Source organism: Plecotus auritus (genome assembly GCF_963455305.1).
Source record: "Plecotus auritus genome assembly, chromosome: 4".
Taxonomy (NCBI): domain Eukaryota; kingdom Metazoa; phylum Chordata; class Mammalia; order Chiroptera; family Vespertilionidae; genus Plecotus; species Plecotus auritus.
The window spans coordinates 137293226-137306222 of NC_137775.1; the positions used below are offsets into that span (position 1 = coordinate 137293226).

Sequence of the window (12997 nt, forward strand, 5' to 3'; positions counted from 1 at the left end):
AAAATACTACGGCCTGGGCGAGTCTATTTTGTAGAAGTGGCATTAGAAGAAGTTTAAAAAATTTGGCTCTCAAAAGAAATTTCAATCGTACTGTTGATATTTGGCTCTGTTGACTAATGAGTTTGCCGACCACTGAGTTAGCAGCTTGCCGACATCTCCCTTTAGTTGGTTGAAAGCAGAGAACTAGAAACTCCCTGGTCTGCTAAGGATTTGTTAGCCAGTCATCTTCCTTTACTTTTAATCTCACCATCACCCTTGTTCAGTGCCCCTGAGTTCTGTATTCTAGAGGGCAAAGCACCTCAGTAAGATGGATGAGAAGCACGCCTTCTTTTGCAAAGTGGGAGGGGGACTGGCATGCCTTCACCCCGGGCGGATCAACTTCAGGGCAGCATGTATGCTTGTGAGCCCCTTGCTGTCTGATGCTTTAAAGTGGGGCTGGGGACCTTTTTTCTGCCAAGGCCATTTGGATATTTATAACATCATTCAGGGGCCGTACACAATTATCAACTTAAAAAAGTATGTTGCTATGAAGAAAAGCTCCTAGATTTATTGAATTTCGAGTCCCGCCTACAATTACCTTGGCAGGGCAGGACGTCTTTCACCCCTGCTTTTTAAAGCAGCTACAAAAAGCCGATGTGTGAAGAGCACAGAAAACAAGGCTTACCTATGCCTTCCTCAGAGAGGTGTTGAAAGCTGTGCTTCTGCCAAAAAAAATAACAGGTGGGTCTGAACAAGCAGAGTAAGGATCATCTACTCACACTGCCCATGGAGGGAAGGAGATGCTGTGGTAGAAGGAAAAAGTTTCCACATGAGCCAGAGAGTTGAGCACATCCTGATTCTAGAATACAGTATAAAGGACCAGCCGGAATCTGGTAGGCAACCAGCATATGTGTGTGTCGGTGCTTCTATTCCTTCCATCAAAATAATGGAACTTAGCATTGGGGAGGATATTTAATCCAGATTCCTATTTTTAGTCACTTTAAATATAAATATGCCCCCGTTTAAACTATATCCTGTGAGACTATGGTTTCCTTATCTACTGCCTTGTCCTTCTATATAATGTCCATGCAAAGGCCATTTAGCAGTGCAGCCAGGAGAGGGTCATCCGTGTCAGCCACACCTGGGATGCTGAGGCATCCAGAGAACCCAAGCCCCTCGCCTCCTGTTTAGTACAAACCTTCTGTCAGACCAACTTCACTCACAAGCTAAGGATATTTCTATTAAATAATTTAATGTAAAGCCTTTTGCATGCATGGTTATCATTACTATGTGTCTGGTGCTTTACACAAGCAACTGATTCATTCAGTTCTCATAGCAGCCCTAGGAAGTAGGTAATATCATGGTCATGTAGCTTGGAAAATAGGAGCCTCGCTTAAAAACACATCAACAATGTTAGCAATTTACTGCCTTATGTTTAGAAATCAAATAAAACTAAAACTTCTGTGTCCACATACACACATAATGATATATATACATATATCATAATTTATGTGAATATATATATAATATAGTAGAACATCTTAAAGTAACCTTTGGTCTCTGTGGGGTCCTCCTCTAGAAGTCGATGGGATTGGGGTTCGAGGTCCTGGCTCCTCCGGATGGCAGTTATTCCGGCTTTGGTTCCCATTACCTGGACAATGTCTGTCCTTGGCCTCCAGGAGCACAGGTCCCAGCTCTCGTGTTTCCCACACTGTCGTGGGAAATCACTCCCTACTACAGACACATTTCTGGGACGAGGTGAAGGACTGCGCACACGTGTTCATGTTAAAATGTGAATTTTAATTGTAAAAATTATTTTCTGTAAATATATCAACCTCTCTACACACAACTTGGTTCAGATATATACAGATATGATATACACAGATGTTATTTGTACCACAGAACAAAATCAATTCAAGAAACACTCTGAAATTCAGGATAATCCCAACTTTCTCTGGGCCTTTAAAATTATCATCATTGAAAACAGAGCAAGAATAACATAACTATAAGCAGTGGTACTCGGGGTAAAATTTATCAACTGACTTACTGATATAAGATGAGGTAAAGACTTGAAACAAAAGTAGACTCAGTTTCTCTTATTGCTATAACTCTTATACTGGGGTGTTAATCAAAATAGGGGCTGGACATTTAAGGTGACAAGGGACGCTATGCTTTTCCTAACTTGGGAAAAACAGGAAAATCTTTTTTTCCAAAGCTACAACTTTTTCAGAAAAGGTTTATTTCTCAGACTCACAAAAAGTTTAGCCCACAAGCTGGGGGTAAATAAAGGATGTTACTTTTGTTTTCTACTCTATACCCGTAACGGCCCCTCCCACCCTGTCTGACAAAGCCCAGAATCTACACCTCCCCTCACTGTGGTCTTCCTGGGCACGCTAGACTGAAATTCTTTTCCTGACACCACCTGAAAAAAATTGTTTACACTTTTATCTTTGCTTAATTCTCCCAGAGGAAGTTTTCACTGGAATGTCAAATTAGCAATCAACTAACTCAGTGACCTCTGTGTAGATTTGTCCTTTTTTGGATCATCTCTGGCCAATCTGTAATCCCCTGCCCCGCCTTCCCAGCTATCCTTAGGAAGCAAAGCAAACTGATCTTCAGTCTACCTGGGCTTTCCACAGGAAACAGGTGATTCCCACTGACCTCCCACTAAGTAATTAAATCAAGTTTCTGAACTTAGGTCCTACTGCCTCTGAAAGCTCATGCTACCTGAGCTTCTATAATAAACGGAAGAAATGAAAGCAGAGCTTTACTTCCCCATCATTACCTATATGGCATTAGAAAATGCTGATTTCCTTTCTTAACGTGCAGCTTCATCCAGCTGCCCCTGTTCTCCAGCTCCAAACGTGAGTTAAAGTGCCAGTTATATTAGTAAAACTGCCTTCCACAGTCAAGAGGCCTCATCAGCATTATTACATTTGCCCACTTGGTACGAGAGTTTTACTTAAGGTTGGGGACTATATGTCATCCTCCCTAGGACTGTCAGGTCTATCTTCTACAGAGTGCTATTAAGATTTCACAGTGCTGCCCAGCCAGGGTGGCCCAGTGGTTGGGCGTCGATCCATGAACCAAGAGGTCACAGGTTCAATTCCCGGTCAGGGCACATGCCCAGTAGGGGGCACACAAGGAGGCAGGTCAATGTGTCTCTCTCTATTCCTCTCCCTTCTCTCTCTAAAATGAATAAAAACACATGTGTAAGAAAAATATTTCACAGTCCTTGTTCACTCTCCAAAAATCTAAGTCATAAAACTTTTATGGGGTCTCAGTCGCTTCCCAATTCCCAAACTGCCCATTTCTTCTAGGATTACAGTTTGGAAATTTCCTTCCATTCTAACATCTGCATACTCATTTCATCACACAGTAATATTGATATAAAAATAAACTTCAATTTCTTATAAGAAAAACATTAACTAAATTCACAGCCTTTCCCCATAATACTCAGTACTCCACTGGCTCCTGGGAACAGAGGTATATTAGTAACACAATGGAATATTAAAAATCCACAACTTGGGAGTAAAAGGAGCTCTTAACTCCTCTTCCACGACCTGAATCAGAAAACGGTTTTCCTGAATGCAGGGGGCGGGGCCTGTGGATATAAGCATCTGGGTCTGCAGGATCCTCACTGGCTGCAGGACACTAGGTAGAGTTGAGCAGGGCTGGGGAAAGCCCGGGACTGGACTTTTCTTGGATCCTCCGCCCACTAGCAAGGAATCTAATGGAGATAAAGCTGTGCATGCGTGTTGGCACCAGATTAACTTTCTTGCTGTTTTCTGTCATCACACTAAGGCAAGTTCACTGCCCATCAGAGCACCGTCTTATGATTTCCTCCCCTCCTGTACCTCTGCAAGAATGAGCTGCTCTGGGCCTGGCGAAAGCATCTTAGTCCATTCACTGGGCCTTGTAGTTTCATAAAAAACACACCAGAAAAACAAAACGGTCCCTGAGGTTCTGGCCTCTTCCTGAAGGGTTCCTATACCACCATTAAAAGGTTAATTTGTTACTGCCCTTTGCAAAAGTTTCCCTAAAGGCCTCAGTTTAAAGGTGAATAATCTCCTCTTTTTATTGTGCCTGAAGGGCTCTCAGTGTATCAAGACAAATAGCTAGCTTCTCCTCCTCGCCACCAGCAGGAGAAACAGTGATTCAGCTGTGATTTAATTGAGCTTCGTCTTTATCCTCTAGCTAAAATATCACAGGTCGTTACACTGATAAATGAATCTTCACACACCATATTTAGAATTACCTACACCCTGTGCTACACTTAAACTCGCCATCTCGACTTTCACGTGGAACCAAACAAGGTCAAGTTATAGATGCAAATTCCTATGCTAACTTATTTCCACCAATACATCGATGAATTTGGCTTCCCTGCCCCAGCCAAATGCAAGAAGAGGTGTCACATGGATGAAGGATATGGGGGGCACATGCCTCCTAACTCACGGCAGTCACATTTACTGAGGCCCAGGGCCCCAACTGGGACTCCTGCGTTGGAATACATCTCCATCAGCCTGGGCGTCATGCTCCACGAAAGCCAAACAAATTCTCAACAAACAACTTGGCCCGGACTTTTTAATTAGGAGGAGATATGCCCAACCACTTCTGACTCCTTCCAAATAGAGTCCTGACTAGAGGACAAATGGTCGCGAAGGCTGAATACTGCCATCCGCCAAGCCTGCAAACTTGAAAAAACCCACTTTAACAGCAGTAGACCCCACGCCTGGATTTAGGCCTCATCAGGATTCTCACAACCTGGGATTTCTTCTAACGCGATCTCAGGATGTCAGCACAGCCCAGGAGTCTCAGGTCAGCAGTTCCCAGGTTGGTTCACGGCTCCCAGCACGACACAAGCTCAGGCTCAAAGCTGCCCAGGGGACCGGGCAACTGGGGCAGGAGGGCTTGCTCCTCAGTCAAGGGGCCACACCCCAGGTTAGGTTTCCAGCAGGTTCCAGAAGGTCAGTGGTCACGATAGGCATCCCTGTGCCCAACCACCCCCCCCCTCCCGCCGACCCCCCAAGCTTACGGACTGAGAAGGCAGGACCTAGAAGGATGCTCACCAACATCTTCCAAACGATAGCGATGGTTTCTCAGTATTTCAACAGCGACAAAACCAAACCCAGGTGGCTTCCGGCTTCTGCTGCCGCCACCCAAAGGATTCCTGCCTCAGACCTCACAAACTCATTCCCCTTCTAGGAAACAGGCGGCGAATGATGCTGGGCTGGGCTGGGCTGGGCTGGGCTGCCCACCCGAGACAGTGGCGAGGAGGCAGGGGGATGGCAGTCAGGTACATGGCAAGCTTTCAAAGGGGAACCTCCATATCTCAAGCCAAGCAAGAAATGCTCGGGAGATGACAAACCGCGACAAAGGTAATACAGAGCCAGTGTGCACGCTGGTCAGCCAAGCAGAGGTGGCACCACACCGACTTTCTGGCCCCATGAGGAAGCTGCAGGGCAGGGAAGGAAGGCAGGGAGGGGACAGACAAGTTCTGCTTTGGGGTCAGCTGGGCCCAGATTCCCCATGACCTAAGACATGGCACAGCCTCATGGGTATGTTCCCCATTGGGGCACTCAGACCCCAGCCCTCTGCATAGCATGAGGGTGGACGCACAGACATGCCTGACAGATGGCTGCCCACAACAGTGGAGTTAAGCGAAGCCCAGAGCCCCTGATCCCCATTCAAAGGGGACTCCAGGAGCCTCATTTTCACCCCACCACCTCTACCTCAGCACTTCTGAGCTCCGAGTTACAAAACCACAGACACAAGTGTTCGCATGCACGCAGACTGGAAGTGCTGAAAAAGCATTCTTCCAACACACTCCCCCAGTTCCACGGAAACAGTGCCTGCCCGTGTCCTCCACGGGAACCTGCCCTGCCCTTCCACCCCACCCCTGCTCCAACCACCCACCCCCAGCTTTGCACCCTTGAATCTCTCGCACACCACCGACAGTAACCAGGACTCGCCGGGTGAGGTCGCCCCCGGGTGAGAGGGCGCTCCTCTAGGAAAACAGCAGGGCAGCTTCCGCTTGCACACAGATGTTTTCTTCTATAAACACACATATGACTGACATGACTGCAGAGAGAGAAATGTACTGCACAGTCTACATTTCCATGCCCACACTTATTTACATATTTACAGAAAAGACACTGCCTTGATGGCTCGATGCCTGTCGGCGGTCCCAGGTGTGCATTTCTGTAGCCTTGAATTCCTTCGTAAGGAGCCACAGTGAAAACATTAAGCTCAGTCATACGACTCATCTCTGCTGTGTGCATTAGCCTGGCTGCAGCCTGGCCACAGACATGATACACTGATGGCTATTCCAGGAAGGGAGCAGGGGAAGGAATTATTTCCTTAAGTCAAAATCCTAAATTACTGCCCTAAGACTACTCACAGGAGCTGGCTTCCTAGGTCCCCGAAGCTGACATCCATTGAACGCCCAGCCAAAGCAAACAGGCAGGGACCAACGGGAGCTGTCTGGACTGAAACCTCTGAGAGGCAAGCGGAAACTCACCTGATACTTGGGTTCCCGACTGCTCTCCCGGGAAAGGCACTGTCATATTTGCTAACAACCTGATAGGTCCCTGTCCCCAATTACTTAGCTCAGGGAACGTCCTCTCTGCAGGAGGAGCTCTGCGGGCTCCATGATAGCCCACCGTCTTGCTAACGTGCTCTCAGCTCGGTGTTAACCAGCTCAGATCCCGGCTGGATCACAGAATCCAGGGAGGCTCTGCTTTGATCTGAGACTCTACTGGTCACGCCTCCGGCTCACCCGGATGAAGGCACATCTTCTATCCTGCACCGTAATTCCTCCATCTTTGGGCAACAAATGCTAGTCTTTAAAAACACCCAAATTATTCTAAGAGGATGGGTAGCCCTTAAAGGAGACTGAATTGGAAAATGGATTTGCCAGCCCATCCCGAGAGGGGGATTCTGAGGAAGAGGGATATTACACTGAGTGGCCGCCAAGAACTGGGAGGAGTCTCAGCTGACTAACAAGAAGCCTCTCCCTGTTGCTCTGTCCCAGAAGCTCGTACTTGGGGTTAGAAACATTCTTCTGTCCCGCTCTGAGATCTCTCCTCACAGGACGACACAGATTTGTCTTAATAAACAGGAAAATGGATCTGACCCTCAGACTGGGCTCTCAGAACTGATGACCTTGAAAGGTCATCTGGTCTAGCTTCCGCCACGGGACACCCACCACCACACTAGGGAAGACGTGGTCTCATCCTTGAATCCATTGCGGGCCACAGGCCACATAGAGTTCCGGAACAGTCCACCTGTGTCTCCAGAGATCAGCCCACTCCTAGCGACACTTGGCCTTTGCCGCATCTCAAGGCATTCAACAAGGAGATGAGAGAGTCAACGCTGATGAGAATACCCGACACCAAAGCAGGCAGCAACTCTGGGAGAAGGTGGCAGACTCCAGCGGCCTACCGAAGCAGCACACAAAACCACGGCAGTCTCATCTTCTCTCTCCAGAGCAAGGGAAGAACGGTGATGGCAAAAATTACATCGGTTGGAAAGTATAAACAATATCCCTTTGTGTCCTTAATAAAAAGTGAGCCCTGGGGGCCTGGCAGAGTCCCCCGCAGCAGCTCACCAGCCGGCTCCCCTCCTATGGGCAGCAGGGGTTGTCGATGACCAGCATGACGTCGATGCCGTAGGCCTCCAGCAGGTCCATGAGGAAGCTTCGGTCGCCCTGGGGATCCAGGCCCATGCCCCGGGCATGCTCGGCTGTCAGAGTTTTGTCTTGACTGGCGGACACCTCCAGCAGCGTCTGGAATATCCGGTTGTTTTGCTCGAGGAAAAACCTGCATTCCCAGGACGAGACACAGAAGAGGGAGGGCAGAAAAGATAAGAAGCTCACCAGGGAGTCCACACCTGGGGAACCAGGCCACACTGTCTTGTTGAATATACCTTCCAATGGTTGCAAAAAATCAGAAATCTCTTTTAAAAAAGAAAACAGGACCAAAGTTAAACAGAAGGGATATTCAAATAAAACTAAGATTGGCAAAGAAAACATTGGCATTAATCACGGTATGATTAGGGGAATCTCCGAGCAAGCGATGGCCTGCTGAGAGGGGACCAGAAGGTTAAACACGGCCTGTGGGGAGGCCCCCTGTGCTGTGTTCCTCTCTCTGCTTAGTCATGGGGGAGTTAAGACAACAACTGGGGCTCCAGTTCTGAGGTCAGGACTTACAGAGAGAAACAAATCACCTTCTGAGCCTGGGCTGGGGAACAGCGGCGGCAGGAGGCTCTGAAACAACTGAGGCCTGGGCCTCTGCAGGCCACGCTGGCCAACACGGATGCCCACGTTAAAGGTGCAGCTCTGAGGAGCTGGGGCGGGCATGGGGCGCTCTGAAATCAGCAAGGCTGCGGGTGACAGGTGAGGGGGATACACGGAGCCAAGCTGCAGGAACCAGCACTGCCACAGCTGACCATCATCCTTGGTGTTTGTTTCCCTTTGATTACTTTTTAAAAATTATTCACAGAGCATGCTCTCATGTCACTGATTTGTAGAACCACACGAATATATGAACCATGTCCAGAGAAGGCATTTGGTGTCTAGACTGCTCGGCTGTGTCCCACAGTGCTCTCGGGCTCTGCAACGGTGCCTCCAAGGACGCTGTGGACGCCCAGGAACTCCAGGTACCTGGAGCTGACATCCACTGAATGCCCAGCCAAAGGAGACCATTCCCAGGTACTCTGACACCTCAGTAGCTTGTAAGTGGGTGCTAGAAGGTACACTTTCTCAGGATCACAGTCCTGCACTTTGTTGAAATGTCAATATTACATTTTCAACACCAAAGCCAGAGAGGGTTCTCACTGCAAGCTGTTCCCCATCCAACCCAGGATGGGGCGCAGGGAGACCATACTCCACCCAGGATGGGGCAAAGGAAGCGACTGCACGTCTGTTCTCCTCACTAAGCACCAGTTCAAAGCTGCTCAGGAATGAAATTGATACTCTGGGGCAGTGGTCGGCAAACTGCGGCTCGCGAGCTGCGGTTTGCCGCTCTGTTGACTAATGAGTTTGCCGACCACTGCTTTAGGGAAAGACATTTAAAAAACATTTTAATAATGTACTAATGTCTTTAACCTGAAGTCAAAACTTTTGGGTAAGGGTAATGCCTTACAGCAGTGGTCGGCAAACTCATTAGTCAACAGAGCGGCAAACAGCGGCTCGCGAGCCGCAGTTTGCCGACCACTGCTCTGAGGGATACAGGCTGGGGCTCCCATCCTGACCACCAACAGATCTGGGGGGGATGATTTCATTAGGTTCAAGGGTTAAATTTTCAGATTATCCCATAAGATTCAGTGCAAAGATTGCTCTATTCAAAGGCAGCAGTGGAAGAGAAGTCCCTGAGTCCTGAGGGACAGACAGCTCCTATGCAGTGGACAAACCCCAGGACCCCATTTCCTCTTAATGACCTTCCCCTGCTTCTTTCCTTAACTCCTCTGGGCCCCCCACTAACAGCATGTCAGGGTTCAGGGCTGACTGTACGGAGCCCAGCTCTGAGTGCCCTGGGCAGTGGGAAGGAAAAAGGGGATGTGCAATAAACCTGACAAGCTCGGGGGGCACATGGCGGCCTGACAAGCTCACTGACCAAAAGTGACCCCACGGGACGGTATGACCACCAGTCCTTAACTGGGCAGGTCAGGGCAGGCAGTCCCACCCCAGGCGCACAGCCCCTCAGCAAAGGTCTGATTCTGCCTTACGTGAGCTCCGCCCACTGTTGTCGTGTAGCTTGGACAGCACATAGTCAGTGTGCTCCACGCACCGTCCTTCCGTCTCCTCCTTTGATTCTAATGCATAAAATAAGTTGCAAAACTGCCATTCTCCAGAGCATTTGAGATTTTGCTTCCCAGCAATTGTCTGTTTGTCTCAAAGTCAAAAATTATCTACAGGTTTGTATGTTTCTTACATGGACAGCAGCAATGAGGCACCTCCCTGGACGGCAGTGTAACCTGGGAGGGATTCGGCCTATAGCACTGGTGCTAATGGGGCCCTCAGGGAGGCCCCACAGCCCAGCCCAGCGACTCACAGCACAAAGAGGTCCTCTTCACATGGGCCGTAGTCCCCCTCCACCTCCTGGGAATACAGCAGCGTCTGCCTGTTGTGGGGAAGCATCATGAGACTCTGCAGGGCTGCAAGGTTTCTGTCATTGGCTAGGTCATCGTGAGGGCATCCACAGACCACCTCCACCCAGGTAGGAGGAGGACCCAGAGCAGGCCCCCATCCAAAGGCAGGGAGAGAAGGGGCCGGACAGGAATAAATAGGGCTGGGAGTCAAACCCTGGATCCAGGGTTGGGTCTGGTCCTGTGTCACCTCAAGCAAGTGGTCATCTTTTCCATTTGGGATGCTAATGAGGCCACTGGTTTTGCAGGACAGTGAACTGTGGAGCATTATGAGGCAGCTCAGTGCTGCGGTGCACACGCCAGATGCTCCATGCCTGCCTCTGCCCTGGGCTTCGCAGATGCAAGTCCATCAGAAAGCAGCCCCCACGCGGATCTGCTATGCTACCAGGAGGCTGTGCTGGGCCCCGCTTCTTCACCACCCATCGCCCAGGCCTGCATGTGTTCTGAGGGGAGGGGTGGGCTGGATGGGATGGCAGAGACCCCAGCCCAGGAGTCCCACCTGGGGACATCTCCCCGAGGGCGCTGCCGGGCCTGCTGGGGCTCTACCTCTGCTCGTTGAGCCGCCGGTACTTCTCCCGGTCGGCGCTGTTGATCTTCAGCAGGGGCTGCAGGTGGTCATGGTGTGTCTTCACATTCTGGTTGTCCACATAGACATCGTACAGCTCCCGCTTCTCCTCGAAAATCTTCTCCGTGGTGCCTGTGAGACCCAAGGGCAGGAGCTGGGGCCCAGAGGCCATCACTTGCCAGGGAACAGGAACCCAGGAGCCCGAGTCCCTGAGGAGAAGGGCCCCTGGGGAGCCGGGAGGCTGTGGAAGGTACTCGGGGCAGGGGCGTGTGGGCAGGAGGCGGGGAGGGCCCTGTACTCACAGGCCACATAGGACACCTCTACCTCCAGGCTCTCAATGTCAGCCACATTCACATAGAAGAAAGGCTTGGATTCGGGAATGGTGCCTCCGAGGCCAGGCAGGGAGACATTGGCCAGGCAGCAGCAACAGTATACTGTGGGGACAGAGACAGTGAGGGGTAGAGTCTGTCCCTCCCAGCCCTTCCGCCTGCAAAGCCGACCGGCCCTCTCTGAGCCCTCAGCCTCCAAGAATGCTATGGAGGGCTTTGCTTTGTGCTGCCCAGGCGCCTGAGTAGCAGGTGGTCCTGATTCCAAGGAGGTGATAGGAGCCTGTTAGGTACTGAAGTAGAACTGAGGTCCTCAAGGCGACACCAGTGATGGCCTACGAGACCCAGTGGGCAGGTCTCAGTCTTCCCCACACTAGGGCTTGCTTAGGAGGGGCATTGCTGACCTGACCTCTTCAACATTCCTGCCTACTATGACCTCCACCTTCTGGCCCCTCCCTCCTGACAGTCCCACCTCAGTCTCCTCTGTCTTTCTCCCTATGGTTCACCTCCTGAGCCTCTCTTCCCTCCCTCTCCCCACGGATGCCGTCCATCCCATGGTGATCAGCCCAACATTCCCCAGGGTCCTGACCCAACTACACCAGTGCCCGGTGGACATCTGGAGAAGGCCTCACAGCACATACTCACCATGTCCAAAGTTCACTCTCACACCACCTGCTCCTCTGGTGGCCCCACCATCCTTGTCAACCTAAACTCTTCCACCATTACAACCTCACACACATCTGAACCTTACAACCCAAACACGCACCAAATGCTGTCAACCTTATCTCTTAACTACAATCCATCTTCTCTGCTCTAATCCAGACCCTTATCTGTCATGGCACCACTGGTACGTCACCCAGTGCATTTTCTGCATTGCCATGAGTCCACATTCTAAATCCAGATCCAACCAGGTCACTCCAGGCTTAAAACTCTGGCCCTCTCCCTTGATATGGCCCAGACCCTTCTGAACTTGGTCAACAATGGAAGGACTCAAGCATTTGCTCTGGGGAACTCAGGAAGAGCCTCTGACATTGGCCTCTAGTTACCTCGATAGCACACGACACCCACAGGAGGGGGAGAAAATATCAGAATGCGCTTTCGAAGTAAGGCAAATTTCCAAAGAATGAGGATCTGTTCTCCAAAGAACTTAATAAACTGAGACATGCAGCCAGCTGGGTGTGTGATCTGAAAAAATAAAAAGGGAGGAATAGCTTGTTAGAAACGTCATTCAAAAAATATTCAAACAATAAAAACAATCACAATAATTCAAACATTTGGAGGCTGGACAGCATACTATTAAACAATGAGTGGGTTACCAAAAAGATCAAAGAAGAAATAAAAACATCCTGGAAACAAACAACAATGAAAACACAACAATCCAAAATCTTTGGGGCACAGTGAAATTAGTTCTGAGAGAGAAGTTCATAGCATTACAGGCCTAACTCAAAAAACAAGAAAAACTGGTAATAAACCATCTAACTCTGCAACTTGAAGAATTAGAAAGAGAGCAACAATAAAATCCCAGAGTGAGCAGAAAGAAGGAAATAATAAAGAGCAGAGCGGAAATAAATGACATAGAGACCAAAAAAAAAAAAAGAAAAAAAAATACAAAAGATCAATGAAACCAAGAGCTGGTTCTTTGAAAGGATATAGAAGATTGATGAGCCTCCAGCCAGGCTCACCATGAAGCAAAGAGAGAGGACCCAAATAAACAAAATCAGAAATGAAAGAGATGAAGAGACGAAATAACAACAGACGCCACAGAAATACGAAGAATCGTAACTCTATTCCAACAAACTGGTCAACCTAGAAGAAATGGACATATCCCTACAAAAAATATTCAGTACAGGCTGGTGTGAACCCTTCTAAAATAAACACCAAAGTATAAACAAACAGATGCAGGGATGGTTACTTCCACATAAAGTGATAGTTTCCTCTTTCAAAGTCTCATCTTTAAATTAGATGCCTATCACTCAACAGC

The 12997-nt window shown here is 49.2% G+C and overlaps 1 protein-coding gene across 2 annotated transcripts in view; it reads right to left on the bottom strand.

Annotated features, from left to right (window-relative positions):
* Positions 1 to 1764: 1764 nt before the first annotated feature.
* Positions 1765 to 12997, bottom strand: part of DENND11 (DENN domain containing 11) — a 41760-nt gene continuing 30527 nt past the window's right edge. For both annotated transcript variants that reach the window (XM_080666995.1, XM_080666994.1), the window contains exons 5-9: positions 12063 to 12201; positions 10993 to 11124; positions 10672 to 10822; positions 10032 to 10100; positions 1765 to 7799 (exon numbers count right to left, since the gene is read on the bottom strand). In XM_080666995.1, coding sequence (XP_080523121.1) covers positions 7604 to 7799; positions 10032 to 10100; positions 10672 to 10822; positions 10993 to 11124; positions 12063 to 12201 — 687 coding nt within the window. In that variant the 3' untranslated portion in view covers positions 1765 to 7603. The remainder of the gene's footprint in view (positions 7800 to 10031; positions 10101 to 10671; positions 10823 to 10992; positions 11125 to 12062; positions 12202 to 12997) is intronic.